This window comes from Lampetra planeri, chromosome 24, assembly GCF_965212315.1.
Source record: "Lampetra planeri chromosome 24, kcLamPlan1.2.h2, whole genome shotgun sequence".
Lineage (NCBI taxonomy): Eukaryota > Metazoa > Chordata > Hyperoartia > Petromyzontiformes > Petromyzontidae > Lampetra > Lampetra planeri.
In genome coordinates this window covers 4,398,961-4,412,486 of record NC_136130.1, presented here as the reverse complement: position 1 = coordinate 4,412,486, position 13,526 = coordinate 4,398,961, and the positions used below count along the sequence as shown (strand labels likewise).

General features: G+C 47.5%; 1 protein-coding gene across 3 annotated transcripts in view; it reads right to left on the bottom strand.

Moving 5' to 3' along the window:
- The window catches only part of LOC144726665 (uncharacterized), an 84,715-nt gene that overhangs the window by 11,913 nt on the left and 59,276 nt on the right, over nucleotides 1–13,526 (bottom strand). For all 3 annotated transcript variants that reach the window (XM_078605424.1, XM_078605425.1, XM_078605426.1), the window contains exons 14-22: nucleotides 11,700–11,861; nucleotides 7,996–8,193; nucleotides 5,871–6,230; nucleotides 5,281–5,370; nucleotides 4,259–4,364; nucleotides 4,012–4,059; nucleotides 3,334–3,572; nucleotides 949–1,009; nucleotides 165–244 (exon numbers count right to left, since the gene is read on the bottom strand). In XM_078605424.1, the coding sequence (XP_078461550.1) occupies nucleotides 165–244; nucleotides 949–1,009; nucleotides 3,334–3,572; nucleotides 4,012–4,059; nucleotides 4,259–4,364; nucleotides 5,281–5,370; nucleotides 5,871–6,230; nucleotides 7,996–8,193; nucleotides 11,700–11,861 (1,344 nt within the window). The remainder of the gene's footprint in view (nucleotides 1–164; nucleotides 245–948; nucleotides 1,010–3,333; nucleotides 3,573–4,011; nucleotides 4,060–4,258; nucleotides 4,365–5,280; nucleotides 5,371–5,870; nucleotides 6,231–7,995; nucleotides 8,194–11,699; nucleotides 11,862–13,526) is intronic.

The following is a 13,526-nucleotide window of genomic DNA, read 5'->3' as shown; positions in this document are numbered from 1 at the left end:
CGTGGTGCGGTGTTAATGCAATAGTACTGGGGAGACAAAGGTGGCCAGGCGTGGTGCTGGCCAGCCACCCCCTCATGTTCGGTGCCAGCCTCCGTAGGCTACACGGGGGATCTTTGTCTGTGCACACAAGCGCCTTAGAGTGTTGAGCCCTGTGCGTCACTTACCGACATCTGGCTGAAGTCGGCAAAAGAGTCGCCAAAGCCTACATCTTCAAACCCATCCACTGTCGCAAAGGGGTCACTGGCTGCGGGTATAAGAAGCAATGAACCGAAGTTAAGCACAGGGCCAGAGCCTCAGAGCAACGGTCTAAACCAGGGGTCGGCAATCTGCGGCTCCAGAGCCGCGTGCGGCTCTTTAAAGACTGCTTCGTGATAGTGATTGATCAAGGATCACCGTCGCGTATTCATCGCAGTGCATTGTGGCTCTTTAAATATACTTTTTTGTTTTTACCGAATTGTTATTTTGGTTGCCGACTCCCTGATCCAAGCCAATAGGTCCACCCAACATGGCCAAAAAGTAGGGCCAGAGCCTCAACCCTTTAGCTGTCACTGCCCGACGCTAAACAACGGTCTAAGCTGACAAATCCACCTAACATGGCCAAAGAGTCTCCCAACTCCCCCTCCATGGTGACACCACTCAAAGTGAATTCCTGCTGCTGCTCAAATAAGCATTGAGGCGGTGCTCATATCCTGTTTACAGCACTGAGCCACTGCCGGAAATTCCACATTCCCTGGCTGCGGGTGAAGCTATTCCATAGATCACTGTTGACTTCTCCACTAAGTTGTACTTATTTTACGGGACATGGACGGATGATGGGCTGAGCCAATCCAAAAAACCTAGATTTGAACTCGTAACCTTCCGACTGCGAGCTGTTTTCGCTTTGCTACTGCCGAGCCGTCTGGCCGCCCAACTCAGCAGAGCTACCCAATGCGTAGCAGGCAAACTCACCAGAGGCCTTGCCAATCGTAACTCCTCCTGGCTTGAAGGGGTCGTTGCTTTTAAACGGATCCTAAGAAAAATAACCACAACAGATAACGAAAATAATATTCGTGCATTTTCACTTGTCATGAAATTCGAAACGTACACACGCACGAGGGAACTTGCACCACCCTGTGCGTACCAAGTTTGAGTGTTCTGCCTTGTGTATAACAACAATAATTTAAGTTTTAAAGAGTGTAATTCATGCTAATTGCATCTCACAACGTTGTACAATAATTATGAGTAATCATATTAAGGGCTAAATCCTATCCATTATTATGTAAATTAACACATCAGAAAATAAAAATTACGCAAAAAAACAAGCAATCGTATAAAAACTAAACGTATAAATGACAAACATCGTGGTATTCTTGACCAATCTGCACCGAAAAATGTACCAAAAATATCAAATAAGTTTTGATGAGCAAATCAAGCAGGATGTGCCCCGATCTCTTCAGATCCCAGAAGCTAAGCAGGTTTTGGGCCCACGCAGCGTTTGGATGGGCGACCACCATGCCCAACAACGAGGCTGTCATCGGGCTTGCAGCACTACGCGGTGGGCAGCAGAGGGTAGAGCGGGAAAACATTCCACTGCCGTTAAATTTCGATTTAAAGCTTTCGTGACTGCAGGGATTCATCTTCTTGGTTCTTTCGGTAAAGTCACGTAAAAGGAAAATAATAAAATAATAATAAAATATAAATAGCTAATCGAGTCTCTCACCTTTCTGAAGAGATGCCGCGACTCTAAGACCTGTTCTTCACCTGAGGACGGCTGCTTGCGTTGTGGCCGAAACGTCGTGATAATTATTTTATTATGTTTATTTTTATTATTTTATTATTTCCCTTCTACGTAACTTTACCGAAAGAACCAAGAAGATGAAACATTCCACTGCCGTGTCGTTGTCTCCAGAAATCTGTGCTGCCCAAATTCACCAAACCGCACCAATCGCCGTGATCGAGTATGTCCGAAGGACCACTATGACCCACGTGGTGTCGGGGGGAGAACCTCATCCAGCAGTGGATTGACTGAGCTTTTGGACTCATTGAAGAAATCTGAGATAAACAAAATTGAGCAATGACTTCATACAATCTTACATTTTTACTCCTTCCTCAGGTTGCTATGATGGACGAGCAAATTCATCTTGATTTGAAAAAAAAAATCTACTTAGCTCTTAGTGAATATGTCTTTGTTAAATATTTAGAACTGTTATTAATATTACATTGAGCCAGTGGCGGATACACGGCAGGGATGTGGGGGGCAGATTGCGATGAATGCGATTGTCCTTAAAATTGGAACTTAAGACCTTCAAATCGGTACTTTATTTATATTTAAATTGGACTTTAACCCCTAGTTCTGGCCGTTGGCCCTGATTCTGATTTACCTCTTGCTTTCCATGCACACCGCATTGGTATTTACAGATGATATGAGCCTTCAAAATTCAAATTCTTAATATTTAAAAATACATTGAGAATTTTCTTGATTAGCCAAGGGCACTATATAAAAAAGCATATTTCATGGTAAGTTTGGAGATGACAGCACATCGCCACATTGGCGAGATGTTAACTACCTTGCCTGGTATGAAGGAAGTTGTGGGTTCAATCCCGACTGTATATTTGGAGTTTGCATGTAATCCCCGTGATCGTGTAAATTTTTCTCTGGGTCCTCTGGGGTTACCCCTCCAACATTTAGAAACATCTGTGTATTGTATTTGGCTGCTACACATTTCCACATGATAAGTCACTTCATTGAGCTATCATTTGTGGCCAGGTTGCTTATGAAGACACATTCCTGCGGAGGGAGCTGGTAGGAACGTTGGGTTGCTCGGTCAATGGCCAGGGTCAACGGCGGCGTGGTGTATTCCGCAAATATGCCCGACTGTGAGGGCGGGCACAAGCCGGCGTGAGTATGTTAAACGTTGAGTTTTATAAGGGCACCACGGGGTGACCAGCCCCTCCCCACCCAGCTCCACCCTTCCCACCCAGCCCCTCCCCACCCTCCCCTCCCCACCCAGCCCCACCCTGCCCACCCTCCCCTCCCCACCCAGTCCCTCCCTCCCAACCCAGCCCCTCCCTGCACGACGGACGGACACAATAATCCCCTGTGGGCTGGTGTAACCAGGAGGTTCCTACCAGTAAATGAGCTACATAGCTCAGTGGGCCTTACCTGGTAGAATAAAAATTGTTTTAGTTCAAATGTAACTTTATCGTGACTTAAAGCTTTCGTGACTGCAGGAATTCATATTCTTGGGTCTTTCGGTAAAGTCACGTATATAGGTTTCTTTGAACATATTATTTCAAAAATATATATCTTTGTCGTATCGCAGAATGGAAAGGGTGGACCATGTTGGAGCGTACCGCAGAATCGGTGGGAGCGGTAGAGGTCTCAACGGTCATGACGAAGGGGTCAGAGTTCAAGGCGCTGAATGGGTCGTCCTGGGAGGCAGGGACAGCGCTGCCATTGTCACTGCTGCTGTTCCCAGCTGGCGCCGCGGCAGGAACGGCGCTCGCGTTGAAGAACTTCTCCTCCGGCTCGCTCGCCGCAAACGGGTCGCTGTCCTTGAAGGGGTCTCCGCCAAACGGGTCCGACGAGAAGCCTGCGTGTGACAGCAACGTGGGATGTGAGCTCTCCATCGCACGAAAATTACACCAGTTGGTTGAATTTTATTGGTTGCTCGGTCGGTTTTTCGATGGCTTCGATATGTTGGGAGCCCAAGGGAGATTGGCTCTTGCCAGTTGTCCCTAGTCACGAGTGGAAATTCCAAGTTCATACGGTAAGGTGCAGTCTTGTTCACAGGACAACCACTGCTGGCTTCCTCCAACACGCCGGTACTAATTGTGTGATGATGGGCCAAGTTAACCACCTGATTAGGTTCCGAGTCGAGCGCTCTAACGGCTCGTGCCAATTAAGCTTTTTGCAATGGGCGGCAATTAAAAAAACCACGACAGAGCCGACGATGGTTTGTATAACACAATATATAACGGAGGGCTGAGGGCGCAGGTGAGTGCAAAACTGGCTCGGTATTGGACGAATACCTGGAGAAGTGTCGTCCGTTGCAAAGGGGTCACTCTTAAATGGGTCATCTGAAGGGCAAGAACAGCAGATAATCAAAACGTATTTACAAGGGGCACTGGGAAATTATCCATCGACGCACGGGTGGCTTCACCTAGACACACTCGTACATACTTGGTACATAACTGTCTGTTGTCTGTGTGTACATGTGCAGCCTCCTGTGTCTCCAGCATAGGTATTGAGGGGGCAGTGGAGAAAATAACGACTTACGGCCTTTGAAGGGGTCTTTGAATATTTCGTCTGCCTTGAACGGGTCGCTGGAGGAGAAGAGTGAAGAGTCTGCAAATATGGGTGGAGCGCTGCGGAACGGATCATCCTGCGATGGACAAAGACAAAAACCCTCTGTATAGCCTGAACAGACTGTTGGGGCAAGTGCTGTTAGCGAGCACCTATGAAAGCCGGCACGGCACACGAGGGGGTGGGTGGCCAGAACTACGTCCGGCCGCCTTTGTCTCCCGAGTGGCGATGTTTACACACGACACCAGGTACTGCGTTGGACACACACGCGTATGAGCAACAACAAGCCCAGTGCTCTGGGACACGATCAAACGTTCGTGGCAGAGGTAGTGCGATGCATGTCCATTGACAAAAACAACATCTCCGATTCATCATTGTTTTTGTGTCGTTGTTCTCCCCGGTCAGATGGCGTACTTAAAATGTGTGTCGCACACCCAACTCCTCCTGTTCCTCCACCCGACACAACCTAATTAATAAATCTGTCGCATGATGAACAAATGTGGCCAATTTATGACCGCTTCAGTAGCGCAATATGTGTGTTGTTGTTGCTGGAGAGCGATCTGCACAACATTTCACAATTGGGTAATTGGACGTTTCACTGGTGGTCACAACCAGCATCATGATGCACGTTTGTTTACCACGTGACAGCCTAATTAATTGGCTGTGTTCAGCAGTGCATTAAACAAAAACATTATCATCATCATGATCCATAGGCAGATATCCCATAGGTATCCACTGCACATTTCGTAATTTCTTTCCACTTTTCCTCTGTCTTGTGCCAGCATGCTCAAGTAGTGCACATCTGTCTGGCATCAATCTCTTATGTCGTCATCAAGCTATTCTCTTTTAGGTCTTCCTCTATTTCTGGTTCTTGCCATTTTTCTGAACAAGACACTTTTAATTTTCCTATTGCTGTCCATCCCACATATGTGTCCATAGACGTATTTCATACATCACGAGTTGGTCTCAAGTAGAATCTTGGCATGCCTGCTTACCAGATCCGGGTTGTTCTCCTCCATCTTGGTTTCTGTGATGCCGGAACTCACGCTCAGCCCACTCATGGAACTTACCGGGCTGCTGTTGGTCTGCGGGAGATGGTAGAACGGTAAACAAAACAAGAAACAGAAGGGGGAAATACAAGCGTGCATTTGTACGAATTACACAATGCTTTCCAATGTGCAGTTTTGTTTTTGGAGGTACTCTAAACAACTTATGAAACAAACATATATATTTTTTTACCAGACAAGGGCCACTGAGGTATAAATGATAGCTCAACTAAGTTGCTTATTAAGTGGAAAATTATAGCAGCCAAATTTTCTAAATGCATGTTGATTCTAAATGTGAAGGAAAAAAACCGGAGGAACCGGAGAAAAATCCTCGCGACCACGGCGAGAACATGCAAATTCCAAATCTACAGGCATCAGGATCGAACTCACGACCTCCTGTATACCAGGCGAGGTAATTAACATCTCGCCACCGTGATGAGAGACAAGTGACTCCAATGAATGCGGCGGTAACGGTAGCTAGCTGCCAAGCCGGGGCCAGAATGCGTCAATGAGAGGCCGACGCGGTCCGGCCGACTCACGGTGGCGCCGACGGCCGCGCGGTCGTGATCGGACGACGTTCTGCCATCCACCGCCTCCCCAAGGCTGCTCGTCTCCGCATCCGGTTGTTCGCCGTTCTCCGCGCCGCTGGGAGTGGTGTTGCGCGGGGCAGTGGCGACGGCGTTGTTATTGTTGTTAACGGCATTGTTGTTGTTGGCGGTGATGGCAGCGGCGGCGGTGGTGGTGGACGGCAAGCGGAAGGCCCGCATGGGCGGCGTGCCGGGCGGGCCGGGCGACACGGGCGAGCACGACTTGGTGCTCGTGTTGCTCTGGCGGCTGACGCTGCGACGGATGCTGCGTCGCTCGCTCTTGTGGATGAGCTCCGTCAAGCACACCTTGGTCTGCCGATGCAATAATCGGAGAGATATTTACGTGCAGTGTATATAATACAGGCGGTCCAAGCTTTTACGACACAATAAGTTCCTGGAAACCCCGTCGTAAATCAAACCCTATTTTCCCACAGACAGTTGAAATGCCACTTGCCGATGTGCTTTTCCTTTTATCAGCCATATTTAAGAGGGCTTCATCGGTAAACATCCACAAAAACACTTGAAAATAATGAAAGCTCCACACCCAGTCACATCAGAAATGAGACTGACTCGATTCAAATGTGTTCAAAGTAGTGTTGGAAGATGCGTCGTAAATCAAGTTTCTGCATCATGAATTGATCCATGGTGGCATTACTTAAACGTTGTAATTCAGACCGATGTAAACCAGAGACCACCTGTATTTTGGCCATATTGCTGATGATCAGGGTAATCCGAAAAATACATAAAATGTGGCCTAGATGTGAAGATTCGGATTATCTTAAGAGTAGCTTGTTTCCGTTTTATCCGAAAACATCGTAAGTAATGTCATTAATATTACACCAATTCCTCACTTTTCCTGACAAAAGTGGTGTCACGTGCCATTGGGTGAGGTCCCCTTCATCAGCACGAAGAAGACAAGTAAAATTATAACCGAATATCCTAAAAATATATGAAATTGCCCCTAAGATCCGAATATCTGAAATCTGAAACATATCCCGAGAACACGTACATAAGTCCACTAGAGGTTACGGGAACGTATGAGGCTTGAGATACACACTAACTACCATCACCACTCTTGCATACAAAGACAAACATCCCCATTCAGCCTTTAACAGATTGTTTCGGCAAGTGCTGTTAAAGCAAGCATCAAATAAGGCCGTACACAAAAACAGTAAGACAAAGCTCCCCAATATTGCCTTAACGGACTGTTGGGTTAAGTACTGTTAGTGAGCACCTATTAAGGCCAGCACGGCACGCGATGGGGTAGTGTGGCCAGCACCACGCTCGGCCGCCTCGCCCCAGGTCCTCATTTGAGGCTGAGGCCCATGACCAGTTGAGATAATCGTCACTATTGTTGGCGAATTCGAGTTTCTGGGTTCGTAGCATGGCGTGCTAACTGCTGTACTACCGCTACCCACACACAGTAATCACACACACATACACATTCACACTTGCACAGTGATACACACGAGAGTGAGAATACAAGACATCACCCACCCGGCATATGACAAATCATCAGTTATATTTAATTTCACCAAAATCGTCATGTGAATGAAATTGTGTATGTGGGAATCTATTGGGGATTATTTCTGCAAACTATACTTTGTTATTGCATTTGGGCAAAGGGACCCAAAGCTATTATAGAGTCTCGGACCAAAAGAGACAAAAACACAACAAAATGAACGTGATTTGGCAAAACAAAAGACATGAAATAAATATCTCATCTTGAATCAAATGAGGACATCTAATCATGGCAATTCACTGAGCCGGAACGTGGGAGTTAAGGCGAGTGGATCTTACACGTTCATTGCCCCCACCAGGCCCATCATCACCGAGACAAAACGTAATTGATTCTCGAATCATATCACAATCCTGCTATTGTGGCAATTTATAGAACCTCTGGAAAGGGCAGTGGGGGGGGGGAAGGTGGTCAATCATTACGGGTTCACCGCCTCCGCCAAACCCATCAACAGCGGGAGAGAAAAAACCCACAAAACAATCGATGCTGGACGCCAATCGCTGTCGCCAGAATTGCGGCAAACCATCGAGTTGTCCGAATCGGACCCCGGCCACTCACCTGCCCCACCTCGCTCTGCGCCTCCGCCACGGAGGCGGTGACGGCGTCGAGGCGCGCGCCGCTCGCCTGCACCTCCTGCTCAAGCCGCGAGCGCTGCTGCCGCAGGCTCGCGAGCAGCGCCTGAGCCTCGGCCATCTCGTGGCGGCCGGTGCGCACGCCCTCCTCGTGCTGCGCCAGCTGCGTCTGCAGCGACGAGATCTGCGGGCGGGTGGGTTTGGGTAGGTTAGCATGCGGCACGACCCAAAAACACATCGGTCGGCCACCTAGCACTGGCGCATGAGACGACTGTATGGATCCAACTCCTTGGTGTACGTCCCATTGGACACGTCCCATCCTTGGCTGCCAAGCTGTTTATCATTCACGAACATCGGCAATCATCCCTTCCAGGGATGTCTCTTACCTGTGTATGCTTGGGGTGCCGCAGTGGCAGGATGTTAACTACCTAGCCTGGTATGAAGGAGGATGTGGGTTCGATCCCGACCCTGATGTCTGTAAATCTGGAGTGTGTATGTCTCTCCCCGTGGTCGCGTGGATTTTTTTCCGGGTCCTCTGGTTTTTCCCTCCACATTTAGAATGAACATGTGTTTTAGAGTAATTGGCTGCTAAACATTTCCACGTGATAAGCAACTTCGTTGAGCTATCATGTGGCCAGGTAACTTCGGAAAAAGGGCCATATAGCTCAATGGGCATTATTTGGTAAAATATAAATATTTTTTACTTTAATTTTGAGTTCATATTGTCTTATTCACGTGTTCCATTGTCTGTCTCTCACTGGAAGTTCAAGCATGTAGCCCTCCAAGCTTCTTTGTGAAATGTTCCGTTTTTGTTCTTTGTTCATGTTTTTCATTTATGATCCATGTCACAGCATAGTTCTTCCAACAATAATTCCAGGTGGGCCACATATATATATAAAATTAGCATGTGCTAGCAGGCCCAGAGGATGTTATACGACACGATTAGCACGGCTGGCTACGTACGATGCGAAAGAAGTTCAAAATACATACATACAAATGGCAACATCACGTTTCCTCGTGAAATAAACCGAACCTTGCCCCTTGTCATCAGCTCTCTCTTTGCGTCTGGTCTATCTATCAGTCGCCCAACTGATCTGTAACTCTCATCTACGGCTCTGGAATATATAGGCAATCGTAAATTAAGTGCAAATACAAATTCACTGTAGTGGCTCTTCAACACTGTTCATGCATCACGAATGACTTCATTAAAAAAAAGCAGACTATTTTATCAATCCCGCTTAGATGATGAGCCGAAAGTTGAACTCTGACAGACATTTGAACTTGTGACCTTTGAAGTCTGAGTTGAGTGTAAATGGCTTTGATCTCATAAATGGATTGACCATCACAGCCCTGTAAGCCTGCAGAGTATCGTACTTCACATTGATTTGGAGGCTGAAAGCTGACACGCTGTAATTGCAGCTCGATGAAACATTTATTTCCAAAAATAGAATGTTAAAAAGTATTTAGATGATGTAAATACTTTTATAAAATGTGACGTGTCCCAGTGGTAATTGAGTTGAGGGGGTTTGACATGCGGATGTCAAGATTTTAAAAATAAAACACAGAACCCAAAAATAAAATAATCACACGGCGTGCAAGCTCTCAAATTAAAATTTAAAGCATGCGGCAGAACACAGGACAAAAATGAAGGGCAATAAAATATAAATAGAGGAGAGGAGGCAAAGTGTAAGCGCATCTGCGGTAGGTCGCTATTCATCAATTTTTTGTATATTTAGCGCCAGAAAGCAAGCCGCACTGCACCACTTTGCTGCTAACAGCTGACCGCCGCCATCTCCCGTTGCATGCGAAGCAAGCAACGATATTTCTTTGCAGGCGCGAGCTGTAATCCGGCTCGGGACTCGCCAAACCCTCCTTCCGTGATTACACCTTCCGGGAAGGCAGCGAGACCATCGAGTGTGTAATTATATTAACAGTCATTTATAGCTCCCTTCTTTGTCAATCCAATGCTTGGAAGAAAGCCCTCCCCGTGCCGTGTTTGGTCATGGGGGCTGTTGGACCAGACTTTGCCATGCTGGTTTGTGGTGGTCGGTGAAGGGGAGGGGAGGGTTGGTGGTGGCTAAGACCGGTGAAGACGTTACTCAACCACTAATTTTCTTGGTTCTTTCGGTAAAGTCACGTAGAAGGGAAGTAATAAAATAATAAAAATAAAACATAATAAAACAATTCTCACGACGTTTCGGCCACAACGCAAGCAGCCGTCATCAGGTGAAGAAATGCTGCTGCGTCCTCAGGTGAAGAAAAGGCTGCTTGCGTTGTGGCCGAAACGTCGTGAGAATTATTTTATTATGTTTTATTTTTATTATTTTATTACTTCCCTTCTACGTGACTTTACCGAAAGAACCAAGGAGATGAATCCCTGCAGTCACAAAAGCTTTAAATCGAAATTCAACCACTAATGTTAGCAGTGACTGGGAGTCAGACTCAAGATTGTCGGGTTCATGGTGTGGTGCGCTAACCACACCACGACTAAGTTCTGTGCAATTATACGCTCCGGTAATACCCTGAGAGACGTTGTAAAGATTGAGACCACCATCTCATAAGCGGTGCCCGCACGTGTGTGAGTAATGTTCTAGGCTTTGCATGGTGCACGTGTCCAAGTGTGTGTAGGGGTCGTGTGTGGGGAGTGATAAGTGTAGCGGTAAGCACGTGATGATTATCTGAACTGGTCATGGGTCTCCCTTAGGTCGACTCAGCCTCAAATGAGTATCTGGTGCGACGTGTAAACATCGCCACTCCGGAGACAAAGGCGGCTGGTGTTGGCCTCCCACTACCCTCATGTGCCGTGCCGGTCTTCATAGGTGCTCGCTAACAGCACTTGCACCAACAGCCTGGGTAGGCTATACAGGGGATATTTGTCTTTGCATGTGCGAGTACATGCGGGTGCGAGTATATGGATGTGTACATGCGCATGTGTTTGTATGTGTACGTGTGTGCAATAGGATGAGTGGAATTGTAGATTAACCAAAATCACACTGCACTACGAACTTGACGACCAGGGCATGATTGCCGGCCAACATTAAGTGACAATTAACTGATCTGGACATCTCCTCGGTCAACTCGGCCTCAACTGAGTACCTGTTGCGGTGTGTAAACATCAGCACTGGGGTGGAAAAGTTGGTTGTGCATGGTGGGATTGGCCAACACCATCCTCTCGTGCGCCGTGCCGGCTTTAAAAAACTAAACTACAAACTAGTTAATCTACAAGTTGGATAATCCGCCCAGCGATCATCTAGTGTCACTATCGATTAAACTATTTTTATTTTACCAGGTAAGGCTCACTGAGCTATATAGCTCATTTTCAGAAGTGACCTGACCACAAATGATAGCTCAACGAAATGGCTTATCATGTGGAAATGTATACCACCCAAATACTCTAAACGCACGTTGATTCTAAATGTGGAGGGACAAACCGGAGGACTCAGAGAGAAATCCACGCGACCACGAGGAGAGAGACACGCACACTACAAACATACAGGCATCAGGGCCGAGATGGAACCCATGACTTCCTGTATTCCAGGTGAAGTAGTTAACATCTCGGCACCGTGGCATCTAAAAAGGAGCTCACAAACAGCACTTGCCTAAACAGCCTCTGAAAGGCCACAGCGGGGGAAAATCTGTGTGATTGTGCGTGCGCTCGTGCGTGTGTGCGTGCGCTCGTGCGTACGCTACCAGGTTGGCCTCATTCTGGCACTGCCGCCGCGTGTCGGCCAGCCTCTCCGCCAACTCTGCTCGTTCCGTCTCGAGCTCGGACGCCCGCCGCTCCGTCTCTTCCCGCGTGGCCGCCAGCGCTCGGAGTCGACTGCTCTCTCTCTCCAACTCGCTCTGCAGCTCCTGGGCAGAGCGACGTTGCCACCATTGGCACCAGCAGCAGCAACAGCAGCACCGGCATTAGCATCAGCATTGGCACTTGCAACAGTAGTACCAAACAGCACCATTGGTAAACGCAGCATCATCGCCGACAGAATCACCGAAAGCATCACCACTGTCACTAGACTCACTGTAACCAGCCTTATCATCATCATCAGCAGCAGCACCGGCATGAGTGTCTGTACAATCAAGGCTGGCGCTAGCAGCAACCTCAGGATAGTTCTGCACATAAGTCACCCTCAAAAGTCAACATTTCAAATTCATCCGAGTCGCACATGAGTACATGTACAGTCCTTTTGGCAATCCTGGATGAAGGTGTTTCCCCCCCCTCATATCACGTTGATCATGGAGATTATTTAATCATACTTCATCACACTGGTTAGTCAGTGGCTTCTGGTGAAGGGGCGAAGAAGAACCCAGGAGCAGTGTGTGTGTGTATATGTCACTTGCCACTGATGTTAGCCGTGGCCGAGAATGCAACTCAGGTGATGGCCGGGTTCACAGCGCAGCGCTCGAACCGCTGCCCCACTGCTCTACCTGCAGTAGCTATCAAATAATGTGGCATTATACTCACACTGTTGTGACATACATAAAACAGGTTCAACCGTTGTGCTGCACCATTCCCTGCAGCCCTTTCGTTTGTGACCCAAACTCGACAGCCGAGGAGCCAGATTTCATTACCTCGCACGGATTATGGAGTTTGGAAAGTCCAGCCATAAGAGGCTTCCCACGGTGAGAACTGATAAGATTAGTGGCACGCTAAAGTTTGCCATTTCACTACGATCTGAACAGCTGTCTTACGATCTGACCAGCTGTGCTTCACATTTAGGCACGCGGGGGCATGTCGGAAAGAGGATTTCCGTTGTTTTCCAGAGTTTAGACTTCAGATTTATTTTTCCCTTTAAAATGAGCAAAACAGCTGGGTTGTGCAGGAGACTTATGTATTTTCAGCGAGAGAATCGAGCAGATGGTGTGGAATACCACCAACTATTCGGGAATCCTCGGTTTGAAAGCCGCATTTCAACTACCGGTGATTAAACTGGGCTCTCAAGTGTATGGAGTTAATAGCCTTAGTCTGGTCACCAATCATCGCAGGAAAGAAAAACATCAGGTCAAATTTAGTTTTTTCCACTTGATTTGGCAAAAGGTAAGCTTTGATCATGTACATTTTAAGTAATGATTTATAGCGGGGAAAGTGCAGCAGCACCCCCACCTAGTGTTTCGATGAGAGGTCACTTGGAGTGACCTCAGAAATAGTTCTATGACGCCACCATCCACAGGCACGGTGGCGTTGATGGCCCCCCGCCCTGCAAGAGCTCCGAAAGGAAATTGCTTCTTCTCATGGCCTGGAAAGATGCCAATAGTACAATTGGAATAAAATTGAGAAAAATATGAAACCCAAACATTACAAAAAATATACCAAGCCTTGCACTGACACAACAACTTGGACACAGTCCACAAGATCTGCCATGCTAGCTCGGGGGGGGGGGGGGACGATGATGCTACAATAACACCCATGGTAGGCACTTGAGCCGGCATTTTATGAATTCCTGAGTTCGACTCCTCGTCGACAACTGGAGAACAGACTGGTAGCTTGAAATACTCGACAATTACAAATGGGCACTGATG